The sequence below is a fragment of the Anastrepha ludens genome, chromosome 3 (assembly GCF_028408465.1).
Source record: "Anastrepha ludens isolate Willacy chromosome 3, idAnaLude1.1, whole genome shotgun sequence".
NCBI classification, from domain to species: Eukaryota; Metazoa; Arthropoda; class Insecta; order Diptera; family Tephritidae; genus Anastrepha; species Anastrepha ludens.
This window is the reverse complement of record NC_071499.1, coordinates 68506412-68531135: the sequence shown is the minus strand read 5'-3', so window position 1 is coordinate 68531135 and position 24724 is coordinate 68506412. Positions and strand designations below refer to the sequence as shown.

General features: G+C 35.2%; 1 protein-coding gene across 3 annotated transcripts in view; it reads right to left on the bottom strand.

The window, feature by feature from the left end:
• The window catches only part of LOC128858172 (GAS2-like protein pickled eggs), a 223850-nt gene that overhangs the window by 17645 nt on the left and 181481 nt on the right, over nucleotides 1-24724 (bottom strand). For all 3 annotated transcript variants that reach the window (XM_054094217.1, XM_054094216.1, XM_054094218.1), the window contains 3 exons: nucleotides 11297-11493; nucleotides 8055-8173; nucleotides 7616-7896 (listed from right to left, as the gene is read on the bottom strand). In XM_054094217.1, coding sequence (XP_053950192.1) covers nucleotides 7616-7896; nucleotides 8055-8173; nucleotides 11297-11493 — 597 coding nt within the window. The remainder of the gene's footprint in view (nucleotides 1-7615; nucleotides 7897-8054; nucleotides 8174-11296; nucleotides 11494-24724) is intronic.

Below are 24724 nucleotides of genomic sequence, written 5' to 3'. Positions count from 1 at the left end.
TAGAACACAATGCAGTCAATTCAACTGCAGAACAATCGAGTGCAGTGAACGTCCAGTAACATACTTTGACATACATTTGAGTGTGTGTTGATAACCATGCCACATGCAAAGTCATGAAGCATGCAACATGCACCGCAATCGCTGTAAATCTAAACGTTTTTCATAGATCACCATCGGCGTCATGGGTAGCAATCATCAACCGCCAACCCCCAACCACCAACCACTAACCAAATACAATAACATCAACTTCTGACGCACAGCAAAGACACCAGTGGACAACTGGCACTGGAGTACGGACGTACAGGAGTTGAAGTTACATGAGTGAAGAGAGCGATATCATATACCGGGACTTGCAGTTTATGTTGCATTGGAGTTGCGGAAATCAATCACTTTGCACAAAATGTGCGAGTATAGCAATTACTGTTGCCACCGATGCCTTTTGACGATAGTTGCCAAACAGAATTGATGATGCCGCTTGCTAGGTGCCTTTGCTATTGTGTAGTTGTTGTTCTTCTTTGCTTTTAGTTTCGCAGCGAAGCATGTTGCAAACGTTACGACTATTTGTTATTGCTCGCCAGTTTACTTGACGTTGCTCACTTGCCTTTGTAGATGTTGTTGTTGTTGCGGTCGGGAGTTAGGTGTTGTGATTGCGTCGTCGTTGACGGCGCTTAGTGGCGCTTCAACATTTTCACGCCCGTTTTGGTATTTTTCGGAATATTAAATGAGAAAATGGAAACAAGACAAACGCACACAACAACAACAATGTTACAGCATTGATCATCGCTTGCTTGACAGCGAAGAATTTGTAATGTTTTGATCCTCTGACAGCGATTTAAATGCTTGCTGTCGTCGGTATCATTGTTGTTGTTGTTGTTGGTGGTAGTGGTGGTGTCCAATTTGCCGCAATAAGAGTAAAAGTGGTATCGTATCGGACTTTTGGCTCTGACTGGCCACTTTACAAAATGTTTTGTCTGCGCGCTTGCGCATATTTTATTTGGCGGGAATTTATAGTGAAGCACTCATCACATATCTACACATAGGTAGCTACGTAAATACACATATTTTAACATACATGCATACGTATATACTTGTGCCTTGCTCAATGGAGCTTGTTCGTTGCCATGTAGGCATGATAATTTTGTCGGCAAATTTGCTGCGGGCGTGCGGAAATCTTAAGATCTCTTTGATTGGACGCTGTTACGAACTGAGTTTGCGACGGGTTGTGCGGCAGCAGCTGCTGGTATTGGTGGTGGCGAAGGTGGTGATGGCGTTTATTTTTTGCCTAGAAGTGACATTTCATCTGCGCATGTCTTGTCAAATTAGTGAGGTGATGTATTGCCTCAGTACTTGCACACACTTCCGGGGAGGGAATGGCATACGGACAGTTTGAATGAAATTAATTACAGCAAATAAACACACTGTACTTGCTGATAGATATGGAATTGTCAGAAAACGGTTTTCCGCTGCACGTACATACAAGCGTGAGAATTTAGTTTTCAACCACATATAAAAGTTTCAGTAAAAATTTATAGAATAGGTATCGGTCGCTTTTTGATTTTTACTTGGTTGTTATTGTTATTGTTGTGGTTATTGGGCAATCGTCCGCCCGATTGTAATTTATCTTTACTATGGTGTCCGAAAACATTACAACAAAATGTCGCCTTCTAAAGTCAAATAGACTGCGAAGAATGGCCTGTCTCCGGTCACATGATTGATGAAAGAATTTGCTCAACTGCGGCTCTGGCGTTTGTTCTTCTGATGGATGTCAGCAGTAGAGCTATAACTGCGTACATTTGACGGGACATGTTTTACAAATAAGATTACTTAGATATTCTGTGTGAAATCACCGTGGCGGATTTCTTGCTTAATGATTAGGGAAAGGCCATTGAGGAGGAAGTTCTTAACCAACGAGTACTATGGTCGCTTTAGCCTCCAGATATATTGTAATCATTTAACACAACTGAACTGCCATCATTGCACTAATAAATCGAATAATAATGTTTAAGCCAAGGTGTGCATCAGCTTCTGGTATCATGAAAAATGGAAATGACGCAGTTACCAGATCTGGCCCTTGCGCGATTGTATGTAACGAGTTTGGCGATGAGCTGGCACGAGGAATATTAACAACTGTTCTGATGCGAATTTTGCTGGCTAGCTAAGTGATCTTGTGGTATAGTAACTGAGTGGGTATACGCAAAGGACCGGAAAGGGGTTCAGACAGACGAAGATTGTTTTTTTATTCCTTGAGCAGCGAATACATCAAATTATTAAGTAGGGTGTATATCAGGTTACTTATTCGCTACTTATGTAACTAGTCAGAATCGACTGCTTTCCACAGCCATGTATACTGAGATGAAATGCCAACTTTGTATTGAAGGCTATGGAACGGCTGCATTCATTTTGTGGGAATGCTCGGTTCTGGACAGTCAAAGATTGAATCATTCTAGGAATTAGAAATTTGGTTAGCAAAAAATTTTTGGTTTTTATTAGAGAGGCTGAAGGAAATTTATTATCACATTTTAACATAATTAACATTCGAGTAGCGCAAAGCGCGAAAGGTTTTTTATACATTTTTTTTCAATACAATGAAACCATGATTTAACGATGTTTGAGGGTTTGGACAGAATTAGTTATGGTAAACTCCGCATAGGGATATACATACATATATACCACTTCTTCATCTTCATTGGCGCAATAACAGCTTAAGCGATTTCGGCCGGCGCTAGAGGGAAACACCAAGAGAAGTCAAGTCCTCCACCCGATCTTTCCAACGCAGAGGAGGTCTTCCTCTTCCTCTGCTATCACCACTTGGCGTATTGTAAATATCTGCTCGATGGATGTATGCCACTATCATCGTGTAAATAATGGCTTAGATTGATTAGAAGCGACGAATACACCTGTTAGAAGGGAATCAAATATGGACTAGAGTTTATGCAAAAGGTTAAGATCGATAATACATATTATCGCTCCTTCCTTAACTTGCTAGTCGACATAATAATAAGGCATTGGCAGATGGGTCTACATGATAAGAAGAAGCCAGCTTGGGGAAGAGGAAGAAGAGGGCTTGCTATCAAAGGATTTCTGTCGTAACCACAGACATGCTGAGAAGGTGGATAGGGAGGCACATTACCTCTGTCGCTGTCCAAATATAGTCAAGTCTCGGCTTAGCATACTTATATTCATAACTTTTCGAGCTTTAAAAAGGACGCTCAAAGATATTCCACTTTAACAGAACACAAAGAGCTAAGCAGCTGAAATGAGGCTCTATAAAACTTAGGACAGCTACTCTAATTTATGGTTATCTAATAGCACCAGTCAGAATAGAATTAGAAAGGACCTTACAAAGCCGTCTTGTACTAAGCGAGGTTACAGGCAACGTAATACTCGTACTGAATGTAGAACGGACGAAGCACAGAGGTTGGGCTGCAAATTTAAATACCGTGGCTTGTAGACCTGATTGCATTCGAAACGGTAACCGCTGATGGAGTCGAAGAAAGAACCAAGTATCTTCTGCGTTGGAAGGATTAAATGAAAACGATGTGGCCTTTTTTATTGTTCCTAAGGGTACTAAGTTAACATGGGGAAGAAGATTCGAAAGGTTTGTTTCTGTGAACACATTCAAAATTGCCAATAAAGGGTATATAATTTCCCTTAACTCCAGTGGGAGCATAGGGTCAGAAAGGAGAAGAATAAGCCAAGTGAAAAATGTATAAACATAAGCATAGGTGCAAATAACAGCAGTTCGATGAAAAAGAGAGTACAAACAACTTGCTAATATTGTTGAAAAAATGCAAAACAGCTTAGTACATATGTATGTATGTGTATTAAAGTGCAATTCGTGGCTTACATTGGCAATTGATTCCTACTTTAGTCATTTTATTTTCTCTGCCAATCTTTTCATAAATTCTCCTCTATATTCCATGATCAAAGAAAAGTTTTATGCGCCTACTGCGTAGTTCTCCCTTTTTCTTGTACTTAAAGCGGTTCAGTAATAAAACCAACAAACGAGAAAGCAGAAAATATTCAAATGAAAATCGGCCCAAAGCTTGATGTAGCAAATGAAAATCTAAATAAATTGAAAAAGCCTTTTGATTATTTGTTGTTGCAAGTAACATTAGTATGCATATATACATACATACAATCCTACATACCTACATATGGATATATGGGTACGAGGAGTGCGAGTATTTGTGCAAACGAACATGTCAGTTGTTGGCCGTTATGGCCACCGGTTGTTAGTAAGACATGGCTAGTCGATTGGGAACAAAACACATTATGGCAACATCACATTTTACGCTTTGTCCATGCGAACGGCGTTTTTTGTCTGGCGAAATTGCGCACGCGCAACCGACTTAGAAAACGTGACCACGAAACACTGTAAAAATGGAAATGAAAACAAATAACGGCAACTTCTACAGCCCTGTGAAAATCAATAAAATCAAGCCGCCAATGTCCCCTGAAGTACTTATCCGTACTTATTCAATTGCCTGGTCGCTTTAATTTACAAGTAACGTTTTTCTTTTCAAATCTAAATGAAAAACTTTAGAGCACGGATGCCTCTGAAAAAAAAAAATCCATAAATTTACAGGCTTACATATGTACTATTTACGTGGTGTATTAGCCTTTTACACACATACACTGCATAAATATTTAAGGTTTACCAATTTTGGTTGAATTTTTTGGAAAAAATGCCTTTCGATTTGAGCAGCCCTAAAGAAAAAGTTTAAAATGTGCCGATTAGTAAAATGACGCAAAGAGCAATAAAATGCAACGGATCAGATTCCTTTTTAGCAAACGGTATATTCTGCTTTATAAAGGACTCGAAGCAATACCAAGTCTCACCGAGTGGATACCTAACGGACCATGTTCGGTAAGGACAACCAAAAAATTCAAGAGCTCCAACTTTGTTAGCCTTCGAAGTCCCCCAAGAGCCCTCCATCTACTCGCGGCCAAAAAAATCTAACAACTTTGCACCAACCAACTACAGTAGTTACACAAGTAAGCAACCAATAAACTGTTTCTTTGATTGGAAAACACTCTCTCTGCTTGGAAAACACTACAGTGGTTCGGTAGTCTGAATTTCAGTTTAATGGTGAGCTCCTTGTAGATTACTCCTCCCTTAAATCTTCCGTTCGACTTCGAGCCACCCGTAAAAATGTTTATGCGAGCGGAAATTGCAAAAACATGCTTGGAATGTTATAGGAATTGCTAGAGATTCCAAACCAAATGGAAAACTGCACCGGAAAGAACTCTAAAACGATGGAAGGAGAGCTAGATATCTACGACAATTGAAGACACATAAAATTCTTTTTATCATATAATATTTTATTTTTATTTCATTATATTGGATTTGTGATTCTAATGATTTTTATGTTTACTCGTGTAATGAAATGTAATTTACATATATTGCATGAAGAAAAATAGGCTAGAAGCCTATAACAAAAAACAAAGAGGAATAAGAAGATAGTCTCTAAATGCTGCACTCCGCCCACTCTTCTATTGATGGAATGTGTTTGGAGAAAGTCGCGTTCAGACCCACCGAGGATGTGCATTAATCCGTTACTATGGCGATGATGGTTTCACCAAGCAGAAAATTGTGAAATAACAGTTTTTGAAGATATCTAGTGGAAACCATTTAGAACTTTTACTTCGCCAATACTTTATCAGCTATACAAAAATTTGACATTACATGGCTAAAAGAGATTGGAGGTAATGCAGTAGGTATTAGACTACTGGATATCATCTATTCGATGAAATGCTAGTTCCCAAGTAGCCAAGAAATCAAAAGTCTTCATTGGTTGGGAACCACTGGGTAACTGTATCATAAATCAATTAACGAAAACAAGCGCAAATTGGCATAGACATTGACAGAAATTGTGTGCAGTATTGATTTTCATATATCTGCTCAAACATGGGGGTAAGTGTATGTTCAGTACATAACCGACGCTTGGCCCATATTGATGTTGATTAGTATAAAATTTCCAAGTAAATGTGGTCCTATTTCTTATTATAATATTAGGGAGTACAGCTGAAATTCTGTCTCAGTACATTTTCCCACACAATCGCATTCTTCCTAATTTTTTAAAACTCAAGGTGTATATTCCACGACCGAGTACTGTCAGAAGGGATCTTCGCCATTCTTGAGGACATTTTGAGCTGGTCGTTGTCGACCCAAAGGCCTTGATCTCATATTGACTAAACTAAATCATTTTTTTTATTACATTTAAAATATTAGCTATAATTCGTATGTAAGCTAACCATAGTTGCCTTCCGATTTTTTTAACTTTCAGTTCGTGGTTAGACCAGATCAAAGCTATACAAGTATGAATTTTGCTCTGATATGATAAACTGTATGCATTTACTCTAATGATTGGCGTCCTCTGCGTCAGGTGTTTGGTCGATTTTCTTCTCCAATTCATGGCGTACGTTTTGATGACTGACTTATAATTGGAGGGATCTACAGTTTTATGCTAATTTCAAACTGCAGATGATTTTTATGAGAAGCATGGAAGCCAGAAAGGCGCATGGAAGTCAGCCTTTGCCTGCTGAGGAGCGATCGCTATTAAAAAACGCTTTCTAATATTAGTTCAGGGAAAAGTAAATCCATTATTTTTGCGTAAACTTTCTCCAAAAATGGTTTAAAACGGTTTCATGGGCTTTTTAGGTCCTGGGCTATACTACGACTACTGACATCCTGGCCAACTTCGATTATTTCTGTGATTTTATCGACATCATCGACATTTTCTTTAACATCAAAAATTCCTGAACGGAATCGACTGTAATTAGCTGTTAGAGTATCGTCACTATGAACACTATTCATAAATTCCGCGGCTTGGTTTGCATGTTCGCTTTTATCAAAAGCTGTAAAATGTACCGAATTTTCTTTTTGCTGACATCTACTGCTAACACCCTGAAACTCACAACTGAATGGAACAAACAAAAAACAGAAAATGATTTTTTTTAGTGTGAAATGTTCCTTTGACAACGACCATAAACTTTAAATTTTTTGATCGATACTTTAAATATTTTTTACAGCTTACAATCATACAATTTTTAAACAGCCAAGACGTGTTACTTTGCAAGAAAATTGAAAAAAATAAATGACGCCAAAATATTAAGTCAATATCAAACGATAATCTGTTTTCATATTTTCAACTGTTACCAACTATAATGTTTTTTTGAAGATGTTATGTGCTAAAATATTGCAGTTTATCAGCTCATTTATGAAAAATATGTATGTAAGTTTTTATATCTTTCTTTGTTTTTTTTTCTTTCTAATGTTTTTTTGAAGATGTTATGTGCTAAAATATTGCAGTTTATCTGCTCATTTATGAAAAATATGTATGTAAGTTTTTATATCTTTCTTTGGGTTCCAAATTCATCATAAGTACAAGTATAATACATGTGTTACCTACACCTACATATATGCAAGTTGTAGTTGTAAGCTTATCAGATTTTGTAAATATTTGTTAATGTTTCCTGAGCATGCGCAAAGTTAATGACGCATAGTTTAGCCTAATTCCGTCGCAAATTACATACATTCGGGTTAATGATCATATTTTTTTGTTTTCGTCTTAGATTTTATTCACTCACTACTCCTAAATAGTTGACTTACCATCTCATCCAGGCTCTTCAGATCGTTGGTGATAATTTGTGGCTGTGGTCCGTACATTAGCATTGGGCTATTATCGTCATCATCCTCATTCTCCGAATCGCTATCGAACATGTCGGTCTCAGTGGCGACATTATCGGTATTGATGCCGATCTCGGTTTGGGTGCCAATCGCATCAGCGTTGTCTGTTTGTGTGCCACACCCAATTCCATTCGCTTTGTTGTCGGCGGCGATTTCTCGATCGATTTGTCGCTCCATCTGCACCAGCATGGGTGCGAGCATACCTGTTAATACGATGCAATTACAGGTACAGTTTACATATATGAATGTATGTATGCCGTATTGCTAGTATGATACATATGACTAATATACAAATTCACAACAATAATGCAAATATTGGCAGGCATAAATGAATGGTGTTGGGAGCATTGGCAAAACTTACCAAACTTTGCGCCGCGACGCGCCACTTCAAGTAGGCAAAGGATTACATGTTTCTCGTTTTTTCGCATTATCAAATCGTCCGTTTCGAATAGTAGGCACTCGATTATCTTAAGGCTCTTTCTAGGAAGCATAAAGAAGTTGCAAAACAAAAAAAAGAAACAAAATTTTTTTATTAAAAAATTGCTTAATGATAATAAAGTTACAAGGATTACAAAAAAACATTTGTTTGAGAGTAGAGGGTCGGTTGCAGGTAGAAAAACGCTGAGTTAATATGAGATGGGTGTATGAGTTATTTTTATTTTCTTGAGCTTCTATACTGCCTAGGAAACGAATTAAATCATGTGAAAATCAGCCACTTCCACATAGTTGTAAGTTTTTTGTACTATCATCCGTACTCAAGATCAACGCTAGAAAAACGAAAGCACTGCATCTCAATGAAGCCACATCAGAGCCGGTTGCAGTGGGCGAACAAAAGTATGAAAGTATTGAGAAATTTTGCTCTCTTGACTGAGGTAGATGTTAAGTTAGTGTTAGTAAAGATATTTCATCTCCTTTGGACTCTTTTGGCATCCTTGCGCCTTTGTGGCAAAATAACGACATCCTTCATACTAAATTGGGCATATTAAACACCAATGTCAACTATCAAATCTGTGCCGTACCACATTGAAAGTAACCGCAACAATTACGAAACGAATGCAAACATTTGTGAACCGCTGTCTGTGCCGTTTTTTGCGAATTTTTGGCCCCATACCATATCTAACTTGGACCTGCTACAAAGAGGTAACCAACTCGCCGTAGCGACTGAAATTCGAGAAAGCATGTGGTAGTGGATGGGGCATATGGTTGAAAAAATAATGAGAATGTTGCTCGGCAGGCCCAGGCCGAGGAGTGGTTAGGTTACGTACCACCTGGAGACGCTTAACAGAAGCTGAAATGAACTTGGTGTTAGGTGGAACGAACTGGGTTACATAGTTCAAAACTGTGTCCGCTGGCGTAGAGGCGTAGTTGACGCCTTATGCTAGGAGTTAAAGGAAAAAATAAAATGAATAATCCAGAACCTGGTGGCCCATTGTGATCACCTCTTCGAGAGATAACACGGTCCGGAAACTTTTCCCGGAAAATATTAATGGTTTCGTTGCTTGTGTGGCACGTAGCGCCGTCTTGTTGAAAATAAAGGTTGTCCAGATCAATGCCATCCAATTCCGGCCATAAAATATCGTTAATCATCTCTAATCTAATCTAAATAACACCCGTTATTGGAAAACCCTATACAGTAGGTTCTGTTTTTATGCGGCTTGTTTTTATGCGGCTTGTTTTTATGCGGTTTTGAAATAGTGCGGTTTTTTTTTAATTACAAAATGCATGTCGACCTATCGGGAATTGTACATATAAACAAGACTCTAAACCAGCTAAGCAAAAACTCATCACAGATTACATCAGAAATGCTAACCCTACAAGTATGGAACCGCCTGCATAACTAGACGTGTACATTTCCTCAAGTGACGAAAGTGATTTTACGCCAAATCCTAAACGAACGCGCAACATGTGGGTATTGTCTGATTCTATTTCTGACTTAAATTTATTTTTCGATTCTGACGTTTCTTAAATAAAGATATAATTTTCAAAAATACAATATTTAGTTTATGCGATTTTATTTAATTATTTCAGATTCATGCAGTCTATGGAACGTATCTATAGTTATAATATGGGACTAGTGCCCTTTTTATGCGATTTTATTACAATATTTCAGATTTATGCGGTTTTAGCACTTTGAAACGTATCTATAATTTTACTATAGAACTAGTAGCTTTTTTTATGCTATTTTTTTTTTATGCTGTTTCTTGCGGAACGTATCTACCGCATAAAAACAGAACCTACTGTATTTGAAATGCCTATGCTGTTACAGCAACAACAACCTACGTATCCTGGAAGATTGCCGTTTGCTTTAGTCTGCCTACCAGGCAAGAGCAGGCTGCTTCCGTATTTTGTTCCTGCATTAAAAAAAAAAATTTTCTAAGTTTTTTTCACTTGATTTATTTTCGACAAAATTTTTCTTGCAACACTGGTTGCGACTAATAGTAGTTCCAAGGCGCATAAATACAGGATGACATCGCTAGAGCGGCTGATTAGTTTTTTCTTCTTTCGATGACAAAGTGGCCTGCTTATTTGTTGTTGCTTTGTTTAAATTATAAAAAGAATCGAGCATGTACTTTCTATGGTAGCAAACATCTTTTAGGTCGCACATGGACACAAAAGATCTTTTAGGCCAAGGTGTCGGCCACTGGGCACACTGCAGATACAAAATTATTAAAGTAGTGACAACTCAGGAGGAAAAATTGTTAAAAATTAACGATGTTTTCTTGTCTCTTGAAACTTGCAGTTTATTATTATTTATTCCTTGGAACAATTCATTGCAATACATTCAACCTGCACTTTGCTTTTACTAAAATTCGATGGGTTACAAAACTACATACCCAGAAAATTAATAAGTTGAAATTTTATGATATTTTGAAAAGTCTTTAAAATTTTCGCAGAAAGTTTGAAAGTTTTAGTATTAAACATAGTGGTGTACTTATAATTTTGCCTCGGGTTGTATATGAGAACAAATCGTAGTGGTTAAGTAATTCATTAAAAAGTAGTTGAGCTTTGCAATTCGGGGCTTTTGGGAAGGAAGTTCCCTGATGGGAAGCAGAAGATGGAAGCAGTGTACGCTTTATGATTTATTTCATGAATTGGCTGAAAATTTCAGATAACAGTGAAAGGCGAAAGAAATAATAGGTAAACATATTGTCCCTTTGGAAATTACGAATTCCTATCTCGAGCGCGATTCAGTTCAGCTGGGGCTCATTGGCGATCAAACAAAGTTCAAATTTTAAATACGAAAGTGCAATCAATAAATGCAATGCTGTTTATGAAAAATTATGGGATTAGTAAAATTTGTTCCATGAGGAAAAATTTACAATATCCAACTCTGGTACTTCTATTTAGGCTATTCTATGGCCTCACTCAGTGAAAATCGAGAGGCATCAAGAGGCTGCCGGTGGGACAAGGTAGTCTCATAAGGTTTTGCTCTCATTCCACTATAGATAAGTGAAGGTGAACGTTTTCACAAAAATTATGACTTGGGTAAATATTTAGTATTGGTCTGCACGGAATATAGTAGTTGTGATGTAAATGACAAGCAAGAATAATTACAAACTTTTTATAGAAAATAATATTTATATGCAGAATAATTAAGCTTACCGGCACCAGGTTATGAAATTTGATACATTGTCGCGTGAAAAGAATGTTCCGCTCTTTGCTGCTGGCAAATAATGCACGTTACCCATAGCGAGAATGGGGCCGGCCAGGCCGGAAGTCATTGAGCGTGTCATCGATTTGTTGCGGGCTTGACGGCGAGCTAAATAATCCTCAGCCGCTTGTCGTACGTAGTTCGCATGCTGTGAAGTAAGAAAATATAAATTAAATTAAATACGATTCATTTATTTAAGCAGAAAATAGTCAAAACAATGTAAAAGTAATGAGGCGGAAAACAAGGCATTCAACAACGAGGTGCATACTTATATTTCAACCTGTGCTGCAAATTAATGCACTCATCGAAATTTACACGCACTCGAACACACACTGGTATGTACTATCTATAAACTCATTAGTGCAATTCTTATGTCGAAATCAATGCGTAAGTTTGTTTGATGCCAAAAATACCAAAGAATTCGTATGCTTTGCGAATGCTGCATTTTTAGGTTGACGTGTTAGTTGCTCCGCAAATAAAATTACTAACACTTTCTAATGCATACGCATACACTTACATACAAATTCAAATGTATTTATGTATGCATAAATAGGCGGAAATATACCCCGTAGAATATACAGTAGGTTCTGCTTTTATGCGGCTTTTTTTTATGCGGTTTTGAAATAGTGCGGTTTTTTTTAATTAAAAAATGCATGTCGACCTATCGGGAATTGTACATATAATAAGATTCTAAACCAGCTAAGCAAAAACTCATCACAGATTACATCAGAAATGCTAACCCTACAAGTATGGAACCGCCTGCATAACTATCTAGATCAGACGTGTACATTTCCTCAAGTGACGAAAGTGATTTTATGCCAAATCCTAAACGAATGCGCAACATGTGGGTATTGTCTGATTCTATTTCTTACGATGTAAATTTATTTTTCGATTCCGACGTTTCTTAAATAAAGATATAATTTTCAAAAATACAATATTTTGTTTGTGCGATTTTATTTAATTATTTCAGGTTCATGCGGTCTATGGAACGTATCTATAGTAATAATATGGGACTAGTGCCCTTTTTTGTGCGATTTTATTACATTATTTCAGATTTATGCGGTTCTTAGCACTTTTGAAACGTATCTATAGTTTTGCTATAGAACTGGTAGCTTTTTTTATGCTGTTTTTTTTTATCTTGTTTCTTGCGGAACGTATCTACCGCATAAAAACAGAATCTACTGTACTTGAAATAGTGAAGCATATCACCGACCCACCGTTGGTACTGTTTTGACAAATGCGAATTAGTTCTTTAGTAACGAGATCCTCATCAGATCAAAAGAAGCTATATAATAAAAAAAAACAATAAAAAATGCTATATAAAAGTAATATCTATTGATATTGGTATAATAATACGACGAGTAGATTGAGTTTATACTGAATTGGCAACAATAAAAGCGGTTGCTCTGGGCTTACACATTTTACTCTATTTTCTAAAAGCCAATATGCCATTGAATGTCTACTCCCCTACATCACCTCGGAGGCCAAAGAGGCGACCACGGTGGATTTCTGTTCACGGAACATCCTTGGGAATTAATCGGTAGTTGTGTTAGCAAGAAAAGGTGTTAAGTTATCCTTGGTGGATTTTGCCAAAAATGTAGAAATCTCATTAATTTCTCTGCAAGCCTTGACTTAGCGATATTGGTCGCTTCTCCAAGTATAAAGACATGGGAAGTATACCTGTAGGGATATCGGTAATAGAATGTGCATTTGCAGAAACGTGCAGGAAGTTGGGAGTGTTAAAGCTCTGGCTAAGATGCGACGCTGTTGTCTACAAACACGTTTCATTGACTGCCTATCAGATGTCTTTGAATGACTATATGACTTACTTGATCAAAGCGTTCCCGGAACAAGCGCTAGGTGACGCTCTAAGTAACTGATTTGAGTTCTGTTTTTCTTTATTACCTTGCCACATCGATTATTTTAAATGGATTCAAAGGTGCGAATACCTTTGAAATGTTAAGAAATTGACTATGGATCCGTCCATGACATTGTAGTTAATGATTTATGTTTACGCCGTGTTGTTGTAAAGTTGGTCCCAAAGGACCTCAATTTCATGCAAAAAGAACTGCGCTGATATCGCCAAAGACATGATTTCCAAGGCCCCGACCTTATATTCATCTAACGTATCATTACTGGAGACGAGACGTGGGTTTATGAGTACGACACGCAATCCAGACATCAGGCGAGTGAGTGAGCGCTGCGAAAGAGCTAAGATTAAAAAAAAACTTTGTTTTCAGTCAAAAAAGAAAGCGCTGCTCATGGTTTTTATGGAATTTTTGGTAGTTAATAAAGACTATAATTTGGGTGTTGTACCACGCTTAGGTGAATATTTTCACCAAAAAAGAGAGGAGTTGTTGGAAAACAATTGGAGGGTGTTGAACGATGACGCACCGTCGTACAGTGTCATCATTATCTAAGATTTTCGACCCAGAACGTAACGAATACTATCCAGCAGCCATCGAACTCTCCTAATATGGCTCTGTACGATTTTTTTCTGTTTGATCGAGTCAAAAAATACCATTATTAACCGAGAAATTTTGACTAAGAACGAAACGAATACCAACCAATAGCCATCAAATTCACCTGATATGGCTCCCTGCGATTTTTCTCTGTTTGATAGGTATAGAAATAAACTTGTATTTTGAGGTTTCTGAATATATTCCAGGAACTTTTTGATCAAAAACTGCAATAATTGGCCAATTGCCACGCCTACAATTCATGCAAGTAAAATTTTAATACAGGGTGGGCCGATATCAATTGGCCGCCTCGGAGCTGTGATTTAAGCCCGTTGGACTATTTTTTGTGGAGAGCCCTTAAGGACAAATGCTATGCAAACCATCTAGAGACGATTGATGCTTTAAAATACGAAATCGAAGTTGCCATTCATGAAATTGGAGCCCAAACAATCGAAAATGTGCTTAAAAATTGGGTTGATCGAATGGCCTACTGTAAAGCCAGTCGTGGCAGTCATTTGAACGATATTATTTTTTATTCATAAATGACAATGTTCAATCTTCAAAATAAAAAAAAAAGTTTGAAAAAATATTGATTAGTGTTTTTTTTATAGCCGATTCAAAAAGCAAATTTTACATGGCCCACCCTATATTACTGTTTTTTTTCTATTCGTATTCGTTAAATAATCGGTTCTACTTTGCCGGAACGACCCGGATTTAAGTATATGCGGCCAAGGCTGTGACTTCAGCAAACTGTCACTTTCTCAAACATTTATGGAAAATGTTTGTGCGGTTACAACAGCAACAACCTTCGTATTCTGGACGATTACCGCTGGCTTTAGTCTGCCTATCTGGCGATTGCAGACTGCTCATTGGCAGCACCAAGCCCGTCCATGCTGTCAAGCTCTAATTAATAACCATCAAATAACTGGCTAATAACTCACACACTGCTTTCTCTCTTTTCTACCCTCGGCCTGCACACTCTTTAAGTAAAAAAAATGTGTATTCTAATGCCTTTATGTGAAGATTCTAAGCAATCTTCTGAAAATTAATTAATAAGTCATATGAATTAATATTTCATATGTAGTTATTGGCATACAAAACCAAGGGGAACAGCTCGTGGTGCTATTCTAGAATATTATTTAGCTGCACCTTCATTTATATTTGCTTACCTTCTAACTAAAGTATTGTGTAAAATAAATATATAAAATTTTTCAAAGCCATAAAGTTCATTAGTTGCCATTTAGAAACGTACGAATTCGAAGCCAATGACTTTTCATGCAGGGTATGCATTTATATACATACATACACATGTACATACCTATGTATATCAGGTATTCGAAAAATGACAAATAAACAGAAAAACGCTGTGAATAAAATAAACATGTCGCGCGGATTACGAGTATCAGTGAATTGGCTATTTTCCGCAGCAATTGGCAAACGTTGCGCCTTCATTAGATGGGGCTGATGACCAAGCAACCGAAAGTGAATACGATGCGTACGTAGCAGGCATAGAAGAAGAGCTGAGACTTTTCGCGGATGCGGTCCATTTAAAATTGAGCACAATGACGAATAGTATTGTAGATGCGATTGCGTATATGTATATGCGGTAGGTATGCGTGAGGTAGTAAGGCATACATGTTGTATGTATGTATGTATGTACATATATAATTCAAAACTGTACCCAAAATATTTATTAACTTTAATTATATGAACTATTGTATTTTTCATTGCCAAGGCAAAATGGTGAGAAATTGAGTTGTATTTGGTTAGCCCGAGTCTCGGTAGATAATCTGTCATATCATCTTTTTTAGCTCAAATACCTGTGGTAGGAGCACGCATGAATCATAAGTTCAGAAACATGCATGAATCGCGGCTCAGCAGAGCAAAACAAGGAATCTTTGTCCTGGGCAAGTCTAAGTAGAAGGTGGCGTAAAATTAATCATTTGTTTTTGAATAACTTTTTTATTAAATAGAAAAGTGATGGACATCTTTATTTTGACCTATGTATGCTCCATTTCCTGATTGTATACTGCAGCTGTCTAGTTCAAAAGTGTAAAATATGATAGACGTACAACGCCATTTGCAAAAATTATAAGCCTCCCGATAGGGTGAATAATTTTGCCCCACTTTATATAAGCCATAGTTTTTCCTAACTAATGAAATAAAGTGTGAAAACTGGCCATTTTTAGAACCATTGTCTATGAAATCTAAATTCATTTTTTTTAATCACCGCACTGTCTCAAGCCTGTATTATTATGATTTTAATCCCTGCCGTATACAACAATAAAATTATCAATAAGTAAATTTTTCTAGAAAACACGTTTTTGCTATGCTATTTATGTGGAGCTTTGAACATTAAAACCCGGACATGCCAACGATATTGAATTTAGTAGTTTTGTAATCTCAAAATTTTGAAATTTAGTCATAGAACACTAATCCATCCATCTTCAGTGATGACCCTCTGTTTTGGTTAAGTGGGTTCGTAAACAAGCAAAATTGCTGGATTTGTAATGAGGCACCCAGGACAGATTCACTCACTGTTTATTGTGGATTTTGGTTCGGCGGTATCATCGGCACTTATTTCATCTGCACTCACTGTTTTTAGCGACCGATATCGAATGACATCGATGATAACAAACTTGTTGTGACATAGGATGGATGGTATAGATGCCTCAAACATGTGAGCTCAACAGAACGGCGCTACTTGCCCTGTTGCATGGAAAAAAATTTATTTACTTGAAGTGAGGTTCGAGTGCTACGTCATCCCGCGTGTCGGCGAACTTCTCTGGATATTAAAATCCAGTAATTTAACGTTGCTCCACAATTTTCTATGTCGCTGCGTAAAATATCTGGTCTATGTAGGCAAACTACAAACGATTGCTGCGTCGAAAGCCAACATAACTGGCGTTCTCTATGAAATTAAGCCTCATTTATGCGAAGATGTCTTTCGAAAGTGCTCGACTAGGATGCGCAAACGGTGATCGTCATTTTCGCGAAATTAAAAGAAATAATATGCCAGAATGCATAGGAAAAAAGAATAATTTAACTTTTTTTCAGTTAATTCCAAAGTTTTAGCGCTTTTAATGAAAAAATTCGATGTGCGTATGAGCTTCTAAAGCCAGGTGAAAATGTTACAAGCCTTACAGGTCACAAGATTTGCTCCCAAAATATACAGTATATCAAAAGGTAAGCATATTGATTTTTCTTGATTTTACTTGATTCTATCGGTGATTGTATTTAGCACACCGAGCAAGCTGCGCCAATGGGAGAAGGAATTCCTGAGAAGTATCATACAACTCCCATTATATGAAATTGATAAAAATTGGTCGATGTTGTTGCATCTCAAAGGAAGAAAATTTTTATTGTAAGTTATTCACGAATGACTTCAGTGCTAGAGAAATTATTGTATCTGGCTTTGGCTATTTAGCTATGCAGCTATGCATAACTACGTGGGAGGCCGAGCTGTGGTCGATGGTTGCAGAGTTTGCAGTTGAAATGTGACATTTTACTTTGTTAATTTTCTAATAATAAATTCAAATTTTGTCAAAATCTTTTGGTTATTTTATTTATGCTCGCTTTGAAGCGCAAAGCGACCAATTTATACTCAAGATTTCAAGCATGGAAAAGCTGTCGGTGTCAAAACAACCTATGATTCAAAAAGGAAAAATACAAACGATTTGCCGGACAAATGACGAGAGTCTACTTTACGCATGCGCAAGTTCAATCTACTTGACCAGCTGTCAGCGAATCATTGAGATTTTATAAATTTCTCTTTTCAAAGCAATCAAAATACAAAACTTATTAACTATTTAAGTGACAGTTTTATTGGACATGAATAAATATTTAGAAATGTCTTTCACGCCTTTGTTTTTCTTAAACTTTATGAGCATTTCGTGCAAACCTACATTTAACTATAAAAAAGTTTATAACTAATGAAGTTATTAATCGGACGGGAGATGGAATGCGCACGTATCCGCACTTGAAGTTTTATCATTCAACGTCCACCGTCACTTTTTCTCTACGTTTAGCTAAGTTGCCCAGCATTGAAGGTTGTTGTTGCACTTGCAACACCTAGTTCAATACATTGACCGAGGTTCAATAATGCGACGCCCACAATTTGTTATATCAATAAATGAAAATTCAATCTTTATTAAGTATATTGTGGTTACAAGAAACCGAACTCTTTTCCCCACTTGACAGCAATCAGCTTAGACTTTCGATTTAAACTCATTTGACGCCCAAGATGAAATCGAAAGTTTTTGCCTACAAATTATGCTGTTGCTTTAAACTGAAAATGAATTTATAATACTTCTATTGCAATATGACACATGTTAGATTATTGTCTAGTTATATGTATGTATGTATGCAAGCATATGGTATGTAAATTATCAACGTAGGCGTTTTCACTTATTTGGATTGTCAACAGTTTTGTTACTGTCACAAATTATTGGATTTAAATAATATTCGAGCCGAAGATGTGAAATACTCGTACATTCAGTATGCAATATTCACAGTTGTTTTCCACTTTAATCAATACGACTGATTTAAATAAATAGTAAGTAGTTTTATGACAAATTTACCATAATCTCCGAAAATTTGAAGGAGACTTCATGTACTCGTCAACTAATAAAAGTAGATTTATTGTCTAGTTCAAGTTGCAATACTATATCACAGGTTCTTGGAAGAAAACCGTATCAAAATGGCACTTCATGTGCTAATCGGGTTCACGGCTATACCTGTACAGTCAGACTACGCTGCTACCAATGAAAAAATTTTATTTTAACAAATTCTTGGTTTGTAGAGGGTGATCAGATTGGAGGTACTTTTTCAATAAGGATTTTTTGACAGATGACGCGTGACTACTGTCAAACTAAATACATAATATTTTCAGTATTCATTGACATTTCATCATGAAAAGATGTACGCCTCAACAACGTTTACAAATCGTACAATTGTATTATGAAAATCGACGCTCTGTGAAAAGTGTTCATCGCACACTCAGGTCAACTTTTGGTGTTCAGCGATGAAGCCCATTTTTGGCTTAATGGCTACGTCAATAAGCAGAATTGCCGATGAACGATTGAACGATAAACGACTTCTTGATGCCGGAAATTAAAGCCCGTGATCTCCACAACATTTGTTTCCAACAAGACGGCGCTATATGCCACACAGCCTGTGAAACAATGGATTTACCGCGTCGTCGCTTCTGTGAGGAATTCATCTCTCGACTTCGGCCAGTGGGCTGGCAACAAATATCGTGTGATATCACACTATTGGACTTTTATTTGTGGGGTTATGTAAATTCTAAATGCTTTGTGCATAAACCAGCTTCGACTGAGGTATTGGAAGCCAACATTACTAAACTTAGTCACTCAAAATTGGTGTGTGCGGATGGCCGATTATGGCGCAGTAATTGCCAACATTTGAAAGGGTTTATCTTAAAAAGTTAACGTGTTGAATGGTTCTACGCAAAAATAATAAATATTGCCCAATAAATTAAAATTTTCGTTTTTGTATTTCAATTTGAATTCGGATACCTCTAAATTGATCACCTTTTATTAGTTCATTTCATTTTATTTTAATCTTTTTTTAATTTGTTAATATTTGTTTATTTTACGAAACTTTATTTTTTTATCTTAGTTTATTTTATTAAACTGTTTTTCAGTTTTCCATTTTATTATATTTTATTTTATTTGGTTTTATTTTATTCAATTCAATATTTTTTATTTTAATTCATTTTGTTTAATTTTTGTTTCCTAATTTGTTTTACTTTATTTTATTTTATTTTATTTTAGGTTTTTTTTTTAATTCAATTATATTGTATTTTTTTATTTATATATTTATTATATATTATTTTATTTTATATTTATTACTTTTAATATTTTTTTACCATATTTTTTTTTCATGTTTTACGTTTATATTTTTTCAATTCTCTTATTTTTTTGGTTATTTTTTTTTAATGTAGTTTATACTTTAATTTTTATCGGTTTTTTATTTATTTTATTATGTTTTAGTTTACTGAATTTTTTTACTTAATTTTCTAAAGTTACTATATAATATCTTGTATTGTATAATTTTTGATTTTATTTAATTTTATTAAACATGTTTTAACTTTTCTTTTCATTATATTATATTTATTAACTTATTGTATGCTTTATTTTTAAATTTTTCTATTTCATATTTAATAGCATCTTAACAAATTCTTTTCCATTTCATATTTAATATTATTTCATTCATATTTAATTTCTGTCTGTTTTCCAATTTGTTTTACTTTTTTTACTTCAATTATACTTTATTTTATTTTTTACTATATTTTATTTTAAAAAATTATTTTTAACTTTTTACATTAAAATTTTTATTTTTAATTTTTTTAATTTATTATATTTTATTTCATTATATATTACAAAATTTTTCTAAATTTTTTTTATGAATTATTTTATTTTTAGCTGTTTTTTTAGTTCATATTTTTTCTATTATATTGTGTTTAAGTTTTTAGTTGTTTTTTATTGCATTTTATTTAAAGTCTCTGCCTCAATTTTATTTTTTGATCATTTGTAAAATTTTGAGTATTTTTTAATTATTATATTTTATAATAATATAATCTTACGTCTTTATTTCATGTGATTTTTTTTTATTTTATTAAATATTAAATTTTTAATTTTTATTCTATTATGTTTTATTTCACTTGACTTTATCAACTTTTATTTCACTTGACTTTATCATATTTATATATCGTCCCCTTAGTATTAAAATAGCCTATAAATTTTTTGATGTTTTGAGAAAATGAATTTCAAACTTTTTGTCGAAAGTAGCTCTCACTCAAATCTCGTTATGTCTGTAAATATTTATTATTTTTTGACTGACGTTTTGACCCACTTTGTGGAACTAGAATTTGACAAAATTTTGACCACATATAAAATCGACGATGGAGAATCCAAAAATTCAAAAAAAAAAAAAATAGCCTATGAGCACATAGCACATTGTTATACTAAGGGGGCGATATATTATATCATATTAGAATTTGGGTTTCTTCATTGGTTGTATTTGATTTCTAATTTGTTTAATTTGTTTAATTTTATTATATTATATTTTATCTTTTTTTATTTTTAGTATGTCTATTTTAATACGTTTGTTTTTGGTGATTTATTATTTGTTTTAATTATTGTAATTTTTGTGTTATTTTACCATATTTCATTTTAAATGCTTTTATTTTATACTATTAATTTAATTATTTTTTGTTTTTTAGTTGTTTTTTTTAATATATTTTATTTAAAATTTTGTGTTAATATACATTTTTATTTAATAATTTTATTATATCATTTTATTTCATTTTGTCTTTATTTTGTTTTATTCAATTTTTTACTATATTTATTTTAAAACTTTTATTTTTTATTTTGTTTTTATTTACTATATTTTATTTTAATGCTTTTATTTTTGTGTTATTTTACAATATTTTATTTTATATGATTCTATTTTAGACGATTTTATTTTGAATTTTTTAATTCGATTCGTTTTTTAGTTCAATTGTTTTTTATTATTGTATTTATTTATTTAAAATTTTTTTTTTTTTTATATTTCATTTACTACTAATTTTACTAATAACTACTTTTGACTGACTGATTTTTTTATTCAACTTACTTTAATACATTTATTTTAATTTATTTTCTTTCGTTTCATTCAATTTTATGCTATATTTTATATTTTTTAGTTCATTTTAATGTTTTTCTATTCGATTTCATTTCATTATTCTGTCCAGATATCTGAGAACACAACGCAGTCATAATGAAATGCAAACTACGCATACAAGCACAGTGTATGTAATCATGCATTGTTAATCAGTTTTTAATAGCTTTTCATTGGCGACTTTAACCACCCACCCCCCTAATGAAGTTACCCTATACTTGGGCAGAAGTCTCACATCCATACATGCACATACATATATTGTACGAGTATAATTGCGCGAGCAAGTTGATTGCATTAAATATTTATGCGCATCGTTGCCTTTTGCTTTTTAGGTGCTGCAGGCATAAATACTTGTAGCTGTTACGCCATACGAAAGTGCAGGAAGGCATTGTGTTATAGAAAGTTTCCTACTTAATGCAACTGCAAATATTGCAGAAACACCAGCAGACGCATTTTTCTTATTTTTAATTTTATTTTCACCACTTTCTTGCTTTATTTTCTTTACTACTACCATTAATTGTTTACAAACGCCAGCAAAAAGTGTAGGAAGTTGGTGCTCGACGTGCTCGCTCGACCAAGAAGTTAACTTATAAAACAGGCCCAAAGCAAAGCAAATCATTACGTTCCAACACACGAGCATTGCGATGGATTGTCGCCGACGCAGAAACCTGTACTGCCAGGTAATTAGATTAGGTTAGGAGAATGTGTGTCAGTAATGTGATGTTCACTTTTAAATGCAACAAATTTTATGAATATTCCATGCGAATACATACATATGCATTCATATGCACATTTATATCCTTATGTAAGCATAAGTTTACCGTTTGACTAGAGCATTCATATGATACATATGAACCGACATTCGGGGACTTACTTAAATGGGCGCATTAGTATTGTATTGGCTAAGTACATATACTACATGTATACATATGTATGTGAAGAGCACATAATAAGTCTTACCGTCCGTAGTAACTTCCGTGAAATTTTTTGTTCGCTTTGTCAGCCTAATGACAACGCTTCGGGGTAATGACTTGTGAATGCGCGAACCATGAAAGCTTCAGCTACCTTCCAATGATTATGAGCGATTTATGAGGGGCAAAAAATCAAATTTCACTTTTCAAATTGTCACACTTATGGCAAAATCGCACCCACACAAGTAAATATATAAAATATGTAAACACTCACACACACACTTTTGTGTTTATAATACAGTTGTCAGTTTTTAATGAGAAATACAAACATTGTTAATCCGTTGCTTTCAACAACTATTTAAAACTTCCCGCCCCTGCGTAATGGCCGGTAATTTGTTAAATTAATTGAGCAAATAAATCCATTCCGCCTTAATTTGCATATTTTGTAGATATGAGAGTGTTCGGGTGAGGGATAAATATGTTTAGTACAAGGTGAGACACGCGTTGTGACGTACTATTAACAAAAAAACCGTTAAGCATTTATTTACATACATACATACATACATACATGCAGAATTTTTAAAGTAAGTTTTGCTTCCTCTCTATTGGCACCGCAATGGAGCCGCATGCCTTACCTCTAAATTTTTGAGGGTTGTTCTATCGATAGATCCAATTTTCTGTTATTTCTTTTGTTCGCATATTTACAAGGGCTTAGACAGTAAATGTAGTGGACTATTTGTTGATGTTACAAAAGCTTTTGATATGGTTGATAGAGAAATACTTTTTAATTAGCTGGATTCCGTTAATTTATGCATAAATGCTTTAAATCCCATCTGACCAACAAACCAGAAAAGGAAAAGTGGTAAATAACTACAGGAGCTCACCATTTATTCACCTCAACGTACCCTAAGGTAAGCCCAATATTATTCCTAGTTCACATAAACTAATTTTTTTCCTTCTATTGAAAAGCAATACAAATGCTTTTGCAGGTGATCGAGCCATTGTGCATGACATTGTGAGGTTAGATTAGGTTAGCGACACGCACACAGTCGGCCACATAACCACTGACAATGTAGTCGAAAATATGCTAAACAGCGAGGAAACTTGGAATCATCAGTGGTTTCGCGGAAAAAAGCGACACCTGGATACAAAAGCGGTACCTGGACGCAGGCACACATGCACAGGCCTTGTAATGAGGAAAATGGAACGCCACTCTGAAGTTATACGAAAGCGGTTCCAGATACGAAAACGGCACAGATCTTTCAACTCATTAAAAAATGGTCTACCTTAAATATTGAATCTATATCTGGATGGAGCAGTGGCATAGGCAAAGCGTGACACCTCAGCGAATTAACAAAAATCATAAATAAAATTTTAACCAAGCCCTGACAGTTAATAATGTTTCCTACCTTACATTATTAAAAAAAAATATGTTTCATACATTCAACTATTCTGCAAATTTGTATAGCCAAATTAATCAGAAATGACCTAAATAATAATGTCCTTAAGCATCTAGAACGACTTTCTCGGCAATCCTGTATATAAAGGGGGTTTCAAGTTTTTTTAAAAATTTAGATTCATACAAAAACTTCACTGTTTTTATTCAAAGTACGGCTCTAAGCAATTATATATGCAATGTCTACCCTGAGCACGTCTACAGGTAAAATCCGCCAAACAGTCGATTCATGAATGCCTGTTGAGAACGTCGAGGCATCGATGTTGTTGGGTGTAGGTTGTTCAGCAACACCTTGCGCTACAGCAGCACGTCCTGTTTTTGATCTGCCAGTCCTCCACAGAACAAGTTTCTTGAAATTGTTTCACCAAACTTTGAATTTTCGACTCATTCGGACGATTATTTCCACCCGAATAAAACACAAAATTTGCGATATGTTGTTCTTAATGAACGCTCATTTTCATAATAAGTCCCAACAATTTTAACGCGTTGTTCTGTCGTGTAAAATTGTACCTCTGTATACTAGACAAATGTCAAATATGAGATAAAAAAGGGTACCGTATGGGAATTGTTTACTGCTGGTATTTAGGCGTCGTTATTGGCTTTTTGAAAAACCCGTTACAACTGGCGTGTAATACCTGGTAGGGTGTTTGGCAGAGCTTTTCCTTCCAAAATGGAAGAACTTACGGTTTTATGTCCATTCGGCTACAGTCGTCGCCGCGCAGTGATACTTCAGTGAACGTTTAGAAAAAGGCACTATTAATGCGGCACCACTTTTATTCTTTTTTCTTGTGTTAGGTAAAGCTGCAAGTCACCGAGACTTCTAGAGGCGTTGGTAATGACACTTTCCGAGGATCTTGCAGAGCTCATTTT